Source organism: Elgaria multicarinata, chromosome 6 (genome assembly GCF_023053635.1).
Source record: "Elgaria multicarinata webbii isolate HBS135686 ecotype San Diego chromosome 6, rElgMul1.1.pri, whole genome shotgun sequence".
Taxonomy (NCBI): domain Eukaryota; kingdom Metazoa; phylum Chordata; class Lepidosauria; order Squamata; family Anguidae; genus Elgaria; species Elgaria multicarinata.
In genome coordinates this window covers 44,787,541-44,800,875 of record NC_086176.1, presented here as the reverse complement: position 1 = coordinate 44,800,875, position 13,335 = coordinate 44,787,541, and the positions used below count along the sequence as shown (strand labels likewise).

The 13,335-nt window shown below is 40.7% G+C and overlaps 1 protein-coding gene across 3 annotated transcripts in view; it reads right to left on the bottom strand.

Moving 5' to 3' along the window:
* The window catches only part of TJP2 (tight junction protein 2), a 52,188-nt gene that overhangs the window by 28,423 nt on the left and 10,430 nt on the right, over nucleotides 1-13,335 (bottom strand). For 2 of the 3 annotated variants that reach the window (XM_063129317.1, XM_063129319.1), the window contains exons 1-4: nucleotides 7,480-7,588; nucleotides 4,129-4,182; nucleotides 2,686-2,810; nucleotides 323-425 (exon numbers count right to left, since the gene is read on the bottom strand). In XM_063129317.1, coding sequence (XP_062985387.1) covers nucleotides 323-425; nucleotides 2,686-2,810; nucleotides 4,129-4,182; nucleotides 7,480-7,551 — 354 coding nt within the window. In that variant the 5' untranslated portion in view covers nucleotides 7,552-7,588. Of the gene's footprint in view, nucleotides 1-322; nucleotides 426-2,685; nucleotides 2,811-4,128; nucleotides 4,183-7,479; nucleotides 7,589-13,335 lie in introns of those variants that run through there. The other variant, XM_063129316.1, reaches the window with a different exon arrangement.

Here is a 13,335-nt window from a genome sequence, read left to right as displayed (position 1 = left end):
TCCGGATCCGGAGCTCCGGGCGGAGCGGAGCGGAAGTGGGCGGAGCGGGGGCGGGGCGGAGCGGCCCGATCCGAAAAATGGCGGATCTGCAAGTGAAGCGGAGCGGGGGGTCCGTGCACACCCCTACTATAAACATCAATAAGGAAACCGAAGAAGAAAAGATATCATGTTAAACAGACTGATTCAGATGCTGGACTCATGACTACTCTTAAGAAGTACTTGGTGTACCAAAAAGTTACATTCCGCCATAACTGCACTGCTATGCACTCTCACCCCACCTTTCTTTCATGGGCTTCTTTAATGCCTATAATAGTTAACTTACAATGACAGCCAGTTTCCCACTTTTCCTCAATTGCTGCACAGCGAATGAATGGGGCACATTTTCCATAGGCGTACCATTAACCATAACCACTCTGTCATTCTCACTGCAAACAGAAGTGAACTTTCAATTAGAACATATTTTTACATTTAAAATTGCCATTAATTTCACTCAGATTAAAAATGTTGGGCTCAGTTCAATCCCACACTGCGCAAAAAACAGGTGTTGGCCTTAACCACAAACAGTGTATTAGAAAACCAAGGAGGTTAAGGTGATAGATTTCAACAATTTTTATAGAAAAATAAGATGAAATATACAATCAAGACTACAGAGCACTTACAATATACAATACATTACACATTTAAAAACACAATAAAAAGTGCTTCACAAGCTTGATTGGCTTGGCCAGACACATTTTGACTCCGAGGTCTTCTTCAAGGGCCAGTCACAATAATATATATATAGAAAAGCAAAACAATTTATGAGTGCAACAGATAAGGAAAAACGAATTCTTATAGTCAATTAGTGCACTAATAAATCTATTTACAGTGCAAGGTTGACATACCAAGGCTGATCCACAGTCAAAGAAATGTATTGTATATTTTAAGTGCTCTATAGTCTTGATTGTGTATTTCATCTTATTTTTCTATAAAAATTGTTGAAATCTATCACCTTAACCTCCTTGGTTTTCTAAAATACTCAGTTCAATCCCACCATACGCAGCAGTACCTATGTAAGGAAGGATCCCCAGATGGTATCTGTCCATACACACACACACACACCCGACACCCAAGGCACACTGTGCCTGATCCTTACAGGGAATGGATAGCCTCTTATACCCCCATCCAGTCCTCCACACACAGCTTAGCCAAGAAACAGGGGTGGAGTGGGGGTATGAATGGGGAAATGGGAGGCATGAATAGGCCTCCCATTTCTTGTATCACCCTGGCAGACTTAGCTCCTGTGCACAGGGGAAGGTGAGAAGGCAGGTTCCTGTTATGCACTTATGGCAGGAGGGGGACCTTGAGTCGTCCAGGTATGATTGGACTCCAACTCCTATCAGCTCTGGCCAACATAGTCAGTTGTCAGGGATGATGGTAGTTGGGAGTCCAGCAACATCTGGAGGGACACAGGTTCCTCATCCCTGTTCTATGGGGCTCTCTCTGCGTTTTTATTCATTCAAACATGCATGAGTTGCCTTTTGGCCCAAATTACTCGCCACCCCTAACTGACTCACACTGCACTGCATCCACAGCAAGATTGAACTGACCCTGGTATGGGGATAGCTTATTTTTCCATACAAATACTAGCTTTATTTCTATAGAAAACAAGTGTTCCATTGAATTCAATTTATACTAAACAATACTAGTTTAAAGACGTTAAGCAACAACGTTATTTCAACATCATAAGATTTTTCCCATTGTTGTATTACATCTATGTTCCTCACAATATCTTCCCCGAACCAAATCTCACAGGCAACAATTTCATTATGTTAGCCATATGTTTTATAGTCTATGTTTACTATAAAAGAAAAATAACATATGTTGCAGCAGCAATAATATTTTATATTTATCAATAGACTTTACTTAGTTTTAAACATTTATCAGTCTTGACACATACAAACATTGTGATGACAAGAAAATCGCAAACAATGAAATGGAACAGAAGCAGCTCTAAGAATGACTATAACTCCAAACAACAAAGACCCTTGTTTGGAGATGATGATGATGTTGATTTATTACATTTATCTACCGCCCCATAGCCAAAGCTCTGTGCAGTTTACACAAGTTTAAAAGAGTAGATTAAATAGACTAAATATTAAAAATCAATATACAAAATTTAAAAACATAAAAACAGCTAACATTTAAAACATTTTTTAAAAAATTAGTTAAACTAGCAAGGGACGTAAGCGAGAGATACTCTCAGTGGCTCATCCTCATTTATGAAGCCATTTGAACTGTCATGGGTTTAGTACAACCAATCGCTGCAAGCCAATGTCCCCTGAGCCATGCTTGGATAGTAGACAGAGCAGAACCCTGCTACTCACATAGTGTGTCTGCATGGGATTCTCCTGCACAATCCCGTGAAGAGGCACAAGATCAGAAATATGAAATGTTCAATGCATCCCACTGCTGAAAATTTCAGCCGAAGTCTGGGATTCTAGCCATTACGCAAGCTACTAGAAGCAAGGATAGCTGTGCTGGATCCAGGTCTCAAGATAAAGATGGCAAGCTCAAATAACAACGCTAGTTCGGTTAAATCTGTGCCTTCACGGAAGTCTACACTTAGAAATAAATTTGTCTTTTGCAAACAAATAGTCAGGGCAGAGAGAGAGGGGCATTGTTGATGTAAGCAAGGTTACTTACTGAAGTAATCCATCTGCTGGGCCACCAGCAAGAACATCTGAGACGACTATGGATGTTTCTCCATTTTCAAAATGAGGGTTATCTCTGCCACCAGAAACTGCAATCCCAAACCCTCGCTTTGAGTCCTAAGGAAAAAGAACACACGGCACTTGTTTTTTGCAAACAACCAGAACAGAATTTGAAATTGGTAGAATGCCAATTTTAGAGGCTCTTCCCTACGGACTTCGAGATTGTACCACAAATGAAAACTGATTTTACATGGAGACAGTAAAAAACAACCACCACCAACTAGTGGGCAATTTGAAACTATAGGGATAAAAGAGAGCTGGAGTAGCATAGTGGCTAAGCGACTGAACTACAAATCAGGAAGTCCCTGGTTTGACTCTCACTTCTGCCCTGAACTCGCTAGGTGGTCCTAGGTAAGCCACTCCTGCAATATGGAGGATAATAATACCAATCTTACAGTGTTGTTGTAAAGAATACAACTAGATAATGCATGTGAAGCACTTTGAACACTGGGACATGCTATACAAATCCTAAATAACAGTAGTACTAATAGTAGTAATGTAAATTTAAAATAGCACTTAGTTTAATACAGGAATGATTGCATAGACTTATGATACTCTCCTCTTTTCATATAGACGAGAGTGAACAAACTCATTATGGCTGGTATGTTTTTTGCCATGTGTAAGGCAACAAGTGGGAGGGAAGACACCTATCATTAAGGGCATTCCACCTCCCATTTGGATGCATAGCTTCAGGTTCCAGCATTGGCCAGAAAAACTTTTCACGGATTATGTCGAGGGACCCACCCCACCACCTCAATTCAAAATCTGGTACCAAGACACAGACATATCATTAAGGCCTCATAATCCATTTTGTAACCATGCAGTATATGAGGCTGTCCTTGATGGTTGTTGGGAATTGTAACATTTCCAGAATGTTCTAGTGCTTCATACCATTACAATAACATCTGTACTAACTTCTTACATCTTTCCAATGTAATTCACAGCATTGGGTTTTCAGTTACAATAAAAAGACTCAACAAACGTGCCTCCATGTTCCCAAGAGAACACCCAAGTCACTTCCCCCTTTCTAGATAAACTAGAGCTGGAGTTTTTGTTTCAGCACTTCATACTGATCTCCTTTATATCATAGCACTGGGACCTAAAGAAGATTGATGTTACCTCTGGAATTTTAAATATTCTTAACGGGTCTACAACAATGAATTGCTGTGAATTAAATAAAACTGTTGGTGTAAAAATAATGATAAAGTGGGATATGTGTATTCTTTAAAATAATCTGTAATTAAGAGGCGTAACATTATTTTGAGGTGGAAAATTGATTAATGTAAGAATGGGGTCATTTCAGGTTTGCCACTACAATATTAGAGGGTAGATGCAAAAAAGCTATTAGAAAACTAGACCATAAATAAACTCTCACCTTTTGCAAGGTCACTGTGAACTGTTCCCATATCAGCTCTTCCATGCCTGGGGCCTGTTATACAATGAAAAAGCAATCAGCAATAGCACATCAAATAGTAGATAGAAACGGTCAAACTTTTAAAAAAATGCATTTAAAAATCTGTATCAAATAGCAAGAATCTTTTTCAGTCTTGCATTGCAGTGCTCGCAAACCAACATTAATTAGGAACGCTCAGAATAAAGATCAAACATTTTAAGAGCAAAACATAGAAGAATATGAACCCACATACACTCAAAGCAAACCATACGTGCCTCACACCCAGATCGTCTGCCTGCGATATACATTGCTGGGAAAGGGGCCAAATCTCAGTAACAGCAGAGCACATGCTTTGTGTGTTTCAGTCAGCTTAAATTGATCAGGTTTGTTTGGACTCCCTGACCATGAACTACAAAAACAGGATGAGCCTTCATTTTTCCTGAACCAGAACAGAACCTGATCCATTATCTGGAACTCTTTGTTGAACTGCAACAGAACAGGGTAGAGAGGAATAAGACCATAAAAATATTCAGAAGAGCCATGCTGGATCAAACCAAAGGTCCGTCTAGTCCCAGAACTCTGTTCACACAATGGTTAATCAGCTGTTCACCAAGAACCCACAAGCAGGACTTGAGTACAACAGCACCCTCCCACCCATGTTCCCCAGCAACTAGTGTACATGAGCTTACTGTCTCTGATACTAGTATCAAGCTACAAGTTCAGAATAAGTGTTCAACCAAATAACAATACACTCACTGGCTCAGTTCAGTTCAGATGACATGTTAGTCAATGGTGGACTATTTAATCAACCATACTTAAATAGCCCACCCCGTTGACTAATGTGTCATCTGTCAGGCAAAAACCATGCCACGGTTGGTTATTTAAAAAACCAACAGATTGCAGAGTTGTTTTTCTGCACAAACGTTGAATATCATGTTGTGTGGCGGGCTCCATTAATTATTTCCCCTGCCAACAGTCATGATGCAAGAGTAGCAGAAACCCTGGCCCAGCTTCACCTTCTGAATTTCTTGAATTTCTACTGACACTGTGGATGTGTTTGTTTGTGTGCGTGATGGGGTGGGGGTGGGGGCACAGCATGCAGGAAAGAGAGGCTGCTCCCTTCCCTCCCAGCTTCACATATATGTGTGTGTGAGGAATAAACCTCTCATATGCTGCAAACCCCACCCCCCAAATAAGGATCTAATCTCACCTGTAGAAATTAAAAGAAACCGGAAGGCAAAGCTGCATACTACACTGCTATACCACAAATCATTGGGGTAGTCAGCTGAAATATTGTCTTCTTGCTATTATGTGCAATATGTTGTCACTTTAAATCAGGGATAGACAACTTGTAGCCCTCCAGATGTTTTGGCCTATGATCCCTCTTCTTGGGTTATGCTGGCTAAAGCTGATGGGAGTTGTAGGTCAAAACATCTGGGGGGGGCACCCCCACTTTAGATGGTCTCTTGAGGTGCCACCAGAACTAGAGCTGTTCCTATAACAACACAACTATAATCAATGGAATCTGCCTGGGGATAAATCTGAAGCGCACGTACACCCCGATCTACTAAAACATTTCAGATATCAAAGTGAGTTCTTTTTAATATCTATTATTACTAATACAACTATGTGGCATTTAGATATATATTTATAGGGCATTTTGACTATGAAAACGAGGAATTTAGAACAAAATTATCATGAAGTCGTAAGAGCAGGTGACAATTGAAGAATTACTACTGAAATGCCCTAGGTTGAGTAAAATAATATTTTTGTTGAATCATGTGAGCAGCTAAATCAGACTGTTCCTCTCATTTCTTGTTGGTCTTGGTCTTTTTCTGTCTCTACATCTGCACATACAATGATGTTTCATATGATCATTGTTCCTTAAATAAGCACAGTAGGTTGTGGCGTAGACCAGGAGGCATTTGAATATTCAAGCCGCAACAGTGGCTTGTCATGTCATTCGAACCTGGAAGGAGTGGTTGTGAGAAGGTTAAACTCTTTCATAACACTAAAACAGTCCATGAGTTATGTGAGGGTTGTTTAACCCTTGCACAATGCACTCTTGCCAGGTTCAGATGACATGATAAGTTGCTGTTGTGGTTTGAATATTCATAATGGCCACCCACAGATGCTGCAACCCACTGTGTTTTAAATAAGTCACAATGGGCTATTTGACCATGTGAACCAGCTCATACACTCATTTTATACTGTACAGGAAACTACTGAAATAGTTTTTTTACTCACATGCAACTACTTGGTGAATTTGAAGAGTACAAATTGATTACTATAAAAGCTTTAACACATTTTTGAGAATAAAACAAATTATTCCACAATTAAAAGAAATTAGTGTAACTATTTGAGCATAAGAAGGTGGCAGAAAAGAAAAACGTTCCTTGGAATGACATATACCAAAAACAAGGAAAGAAAACATTTGTCTAGCTTTTGCATTCCGGTACACTCACACTAAGAGGGAAACAGCAGAGGTCATATTTTGTAGGGTGTAGAGTGCAATATCAATAAAGTACTGGAAGTTCACCTTGGGAGTTCACTAGGCACAAAAGCCATCTGCGCTGTCCTAAATCTCTAACTCATAATCTCTTTAACATTATAAAATTTACAGCTGTTTGCTGTTGCAGAGATACTAACCAATGCTGACAGATTAATGGAAGGAGCAAAATGAGCGTGGGGGCTGGGTAAGACCACAGATGTTATAAGTCACCGTCTGAAGTCTGACTATACAAGAGAGGAGATTAAATCCTCTGTCACAACAAGCACAAAATTCCAACTATATTAGGAGCCAGTAAACCTAGGGCAGATGATGCATTGGTATACTAATACATCAAGGGATGGGATAAGTCAACTACCACCTATTCCAGAGCTGTTATTAATGTATCATTTGGGGGAAATGCAAAAAGGCAATTTGAATACATTAATTACTGCACTGCCACGCAATTAAACTGGTGAAGAGATTACTTAAGAATGAGTTTAACAAATTCTAGGAACTCTACATTAAAACAAAAATCATTATTTTATTAAACAATGTTCTCAAAGACAATTTTGCACAGATTCCATGCTAATTTGTTCTAATTAGAATACTAATTTGATGAGTCATGTACTAGTGGCACTTGAACTTGGAAAACAGCTCACCACAAACATCTGACATGCATAAAAATCAGGGAGTCCCTTAATTGCAAACTATTTAATCTAAAATAATGGTTGCATGTTCATATTTCTGTTCAAGAATAAGACCTTATTCATCATTTTAAACAGCTTGGTATGGATGAGGAATTGGGAAAATGTAATAATATATATTTTGAAAAATGAACTCACATGCCATTTTAAAATCCTCAACTTTTTCACAGCATGCAGCCACATTCGCTGCAGAGCTTGAGCTGTCTTCATTGTGGCAGACTATAATCTGTTAAGGGACTCTGAACATCCCAGTCTTTTCATCAGTTTCTACCACTCATTGTTATGTAATTCTAATACAATAGTGGCCTACATACTCGGCCAATCCTACCATCATTTCACACAGTAACATATACAAACCAAAACATGTACAAATGAAAGCACACCTACTTCCTAAACTATTGCCACTTTCCTAAAATAAATAGAAAATAAGCCAGTACAGTAATTGTACATTCCTTTGTAAATAACTTTTAATATTCACCACTAGGCAAGAATCAACATATAGGCTCCTCGCTCTACCCAAAGAGATTGCAGTGATGTAGGGAATTTTCAGTAATAATAGTAGTAGTACGGGCAAGATCTGAAAGGAATATTTAGGACACAAACCTTGTGTATTGGGGCAAATACTATATACCATAATGGCATTGGGTTGAATTCCACAAACTGTAAAGCTATTGGCAGGCAGGGGAAACAGAAAAGGATCATTGTCCCCTCCTATACTGCTAAACCCCATAAACACACTGAACTCCCATGCTAAACTCATCCATGGTAACCTATTTCGCCATTTCTGACTTTCTACTGTTAGTGGTGATGCTGACAGCATTCACCTCTCTTTTCCCTGGCGACATGCAAGAGGTCCCCTCTGGCATCTTCGTCTTTTACTCACAGGCCTAATCCTTTACCAATAGGCTGCTGTGCCCACCCAACACAGAGGAGCAAAGCTGTAGCTCAACAATGCCACCTCCTGGCTTTCAAAGCATTAACTAAGTAGGCTGCCTTCTACTGAACCATTTCAGGGTACACATGGAAAACAGCATTCCATGGGAATGTATAACAAGACACCAGAAATACAGGAAGCAGGGCCCGCCTTAGGGGTGGGCAAACCCAGGGCACCAAGCTGAAGGGGGAGCTGAGTTAAGTTTGGTGACTTAGGGTTTATGGAAGCTTAGCAGTAAGCTAAGGAGGAAAAGAGCACCAAGAGTCTTTAGCCTTTTCTTCCCCCAAAGTTCTACAGTTTGTTTGGGTACTAAATATCATACATGAATGCCCATCAGGAACTCTAAAGTCCCTGCCCACATTTTCCAGTTTGATGTCATTTATTCTAGATAAATACCAGCAAAATACAGCTTTACTTCGCTAGGTTTTGCAGTTCTCCACAAGCCACACAATGTGGCAAGACTGCAAAACTGACCAGGGCAGTATGGAAAGTCACAGTGGAAGAGCAAGCCAGAGACCCAAGTCAAACATTATCCAAGCTAGTTCCTGTGTGCATTTAATGAGTCATGCAAGTGGCTTACTCATGCAAGCTATGCATCACTTGGAAGGAACTTGCAGAAGATTGCAAATCCATTTCTGTCAGGGGGATTTTTCAGCTTCTGAACGTCCTTCTCACTGAAACTCACCTGTCATATTCTGTGAGTACCCTCTACTGATATTACACTGCTCATATAAAGACAACTGCCACTACATGAATAGTTAAATGCTCAGGAGAGCAGGCTCATAGCAATAACACAACCAAACAACAACTGTCAAGGAGCTGTCAGCCAGTATCCATCTCTCATACAGGACAGGTGCAATCAACTCAAGATGGAGGACAAAGAAGGTGGCCTAGTTTACGCATTCATTTTTTCATAAAGGTAGGCTAATGATAGCACTCTATTATACTTGAAGCTAATAGCATTCCATGTACCTGCAACCTAAACACTGAAGCCAGAATGTATTATGAAATATAATATTTATGTTTCAAAGTTTAATCCTTTGTTCTTCGTGCAAAACGTTGGTTTTCTTGGTATACAGGTTAGACCATGAGCCCCCAAACCTTTTTAGACCCATGGGCACATTTGGGAATTTGAAACCATGCTGTGAGCAGCGCCACAAAATGCCTAATCAGTGGGTTGCCACTTTGGCTTCTCCCTGTGGATCTCAGGCTGTCACTCATTCAGGAAAAATATTTGTTTTATGTTTAATGGATACCACAATATCTCTTTAATAAGGGATTGTCTAATTTGGCTAACTGCTGGTGGTGCAATACAGCTTATGTTTATTTTAAGCATCTTTTGACACTGTCCAGTAGTTGCTCCTTTGGGGAAGAGGTTATTATTCAGATAAATTTTGTACTGGAACAGTCTTTAATATTTGCTAACGTACATGCTCTTTTAAATTACTTACCTGCTTTGTGGAAATTAACAAATGGTCAGCATAAAGTGATTCTCCTTACCATTTTGAGAGCTAAAAGACTGATATTACAACAATGGAAGGATAAACGCCCACCTCTATAATGCAATAGACCAAGGTCCTTACAATGCTATCAATATTTGAATGGGCAGCATATTGCTGCCACCTTCAAACGGATACATTTGAATATTTGGACCACTTTAGTTGAACCCAATGTATAACTGCTAGAAAGCTGTATGCATTTCATACAAATCCATGTATAATATATTTTAAAAATAGAAAAAATGTTTTAAAAATGTTTTTTTAAATTTAGGTGCACACAGTAACCACGTTGGGGACCCATTTGAAGGTGACCCTGGAGGTGCTTGTGGGCACCATGTCCATGGGTGCTGCATTACAGACCCCTGAGTTGGACTCTGCCAAGCCCTTCATTCTCTATGGCCTAGGCTAAAAAGTAGCAACAAAGACAGAATGCAGAAAGCCCTTCACTCACACTAATTTGTGAGATCTTCCATAAGGAAATATATTAGTGGTGATACAAAATCTCTGGGCTGCTTTACCTCTAATATCTCTCATGCATCTAAATGACTACTTGATGAACACGTACGTGTAAACACTCCCAAGGAAGGCAGCTACTACTGCTTTGGGATCCATCAGAATAAGGTAAGGGCAAGCAAAGCAGCAATCTTTATGAGCTGAATTCTAGCTTTCAACCCACTAAACTTGCATGTAGAGGTGCAGGTGCCAATAATTTAGACTTCAAAATAACATCTCTGCCTTGGCATTTAATATTCTTTAGGCACATACTTAACTGCATAAGCAAGGTAATCCAAGTCACCTAAGTAGGAGATGGCATATTTTTGAACCCAATTCACTTTCTCAGCCCATCTGTCTCTCCTTTGCAGCAACAAGGTGATAGTAACTATTGGATATCCAATGATCCTCCCCACACACATTAATGTTTCCTCTCCCTACCCCCACCCCATCTATGTTTACTATTTTCCTGTATCAACTGAAGAACTCTTGATGTATTATTCACAGCTGCATCTTCGTATGACAGTGTGAAGCTCAGTTTCCTTCTGCCCTCAAGTTTCAGATTCATTACTTACTCATTTTTCATAATGGGATCTGAATGCCTCTTTAATTTAAGCAGCTTGTGCACTTACAGGAACGTACCGAAAGCCCAAAGAGAACAGAACTGTTAATTTATGACACAGGGATAAACCCTTTAATTTGGTGTTGAATCACTCATATCTGCAGCTACTGTGGATTTGGAGCAAAGCCAATGGCCGGTGTAAATTAAATTGATTTGTCGCAGCTGCTATGGAGCTGTCTGTTGCAAAGCAGCAGCAGAACTAAAAACTAGTTTTCCACTAGAGGGAGGTAAGAAGCGGGCTATCTGATGACCTCTTGCACAAGCCATAGAAAAAGCAGTGATTGCAGTGGGGTGCAGTTAATGACTCTCTCTCTCTCTCTCTCTCTCTCTCTCTCTCTCTCTCTCTCTCACACACACACACACACACACACACACACACACACACAGAGGAGGGGAGGGGGAGAATTAACTCTGAACTGGAATGCAAAGTACTTCAATTCCCAATTTCCGGATGTGATTTTGTTTTTAACCAGATTCACTACAGTCTTCATACAATGGATAGGTAGGAAAGCTTATAAAAGACAAAGGCGTTCAAGTATTTTTAGCCACTTTTCAGGGCCGCACCCTCACAAAACCTGTACAAACAAGAGCACAATCAGATACAGAATACCCTGCAAACCTGCTTTGAGCATATTAATTGTGAACTTCCCAGGCAACTTCTGCTCTTGGGCGGTACAGAAATGTAATAATGTCAATTATGAATTCAATGAAGATAGCTTTACGTAGAAAACTCTTTATGGTTCACCTAAATGCCTGCATAGAAGCAGCTGGGCACACATTCAACAGAAAGGGAGTTCTGCAGCATTGGGCCCAGCTTCAAGAGGGTCCCATGTCTTGAGCATGTCATCAACCTAGCATATCTTAATGGTAGTGTACCTGAAGGACCCCTGACATAGTTTTCACTGAACAGGCAAAATTATATGGAAGACAGTCCTTCAAAATGTCTAGCCCAAGCTGTTTAGGGCTTTAGAGGTTAAACTGCCCAGAGAGCTTAGGCTGTTGGGCAGTATAATTATATATATATATATATATATATATATATATATATATATGACGACCAGCAATTGAGGCCACAACTGCATTTCTTTGATGTTTTGTGACTTCTGATCTCAGAGACTTCTGCATACCCAATCCCTGCCGGGCTGCTGCCAACAGGGCAAGGGGACTAATGGAGGCAATTTTTGCCCCCCCCCTCCTCCTTGTAAATGCTTTGAGCCCATCTAGAGGAGGTGCGTTGGTGGAGGCTGGAGAGGCCATAGGATTTGTCACAGCCTGGCCTCTTCTCTCCCCTCCTCACTTACGCCCCCTTTTCCTTCCAAGGAAACATTTACAACCTTGGGAAACAGCCAGCATAGTTCTCTCTGGGACGGCTGCAGAGGGGTGGGATACAGTGGATCGAAACTCAGAGTCCCCCTCCCAGGCAGTGTCTACGGCCTCAGGAGAGGGACTCCGAACAATCCTATGGTCCCTGGGATGCTCTCTAAAGCTACAATCCTATGCCCACTTATCGGGGAGTACATTTTCTTTAACACAGATGAGTATACAAATGGGTAAGCATTCAAAAATTGCATTGTTAGGCTGTAATCCTATGTACACTTACCCAGGAGTAAGTCCTACTGAATTGGACTTATTTCTGAGAAGACATGCATAGGATTGCACTTTTAGTATTTATCAGATCAAGGTTACAGAATTTAAAATGCTATAAGTTACACTGGGATTCTCCTCCAAAGTTTGCACAAAACCAGTCATTTAACACTTCTGTTGTGCAACAGTATCAATACTACTACTACTACTACTACAATGCTGTTTAACATCTACATGAAACCGCTGGGAGAGATCATCCGGAGGCATGGGGCGGGGTGCTATCAGTATGCTGATGACACCCAAATATATTTCTCTATGCCTTCAATAACAGCGTCAGCTAAGGATAATGTGTCTCCTCTGAATGAATGCTTGGAGGCAGTAATGGGCTGGATGAAGAAAAACAAACTGAAGCTGAATCCAGACAAAACAGAGGTGCTTGCTGTCAAGGGCTCTGACCTAGGTTTGGAGGTGTGTCAGCCAGTTCTGGATGGGGCTACACTCCCCCTGAAAGACTGTGTTCACAGTTTGGGGGTGGCTCCTGGATCCGTCGCTCCAAATGACAACCCAGATAGATGCGACGGCCAGGAGTGCCTACTATCTGCGACGGCCAGGAGTGCCTACTATCAGCTTCGGCTGATACACCAGCTGCGCCCCTTCTTAGAGTCAGAAGACCTAAAGACAGCAGTGCACACGCTGGTAACCTCAAGGCTGGACTTCTGCAATGCGCTCTACACAGGGCTACCATTGTACCTAGTTCGGAAACATCAACTAGTTCAAAATATAGCAGCCAGGTTGGTCACCGGTACATCTAGGGGTGAGCATATTACCCCAACATTAAAATCACTCCACTGGCTGCCAATTAG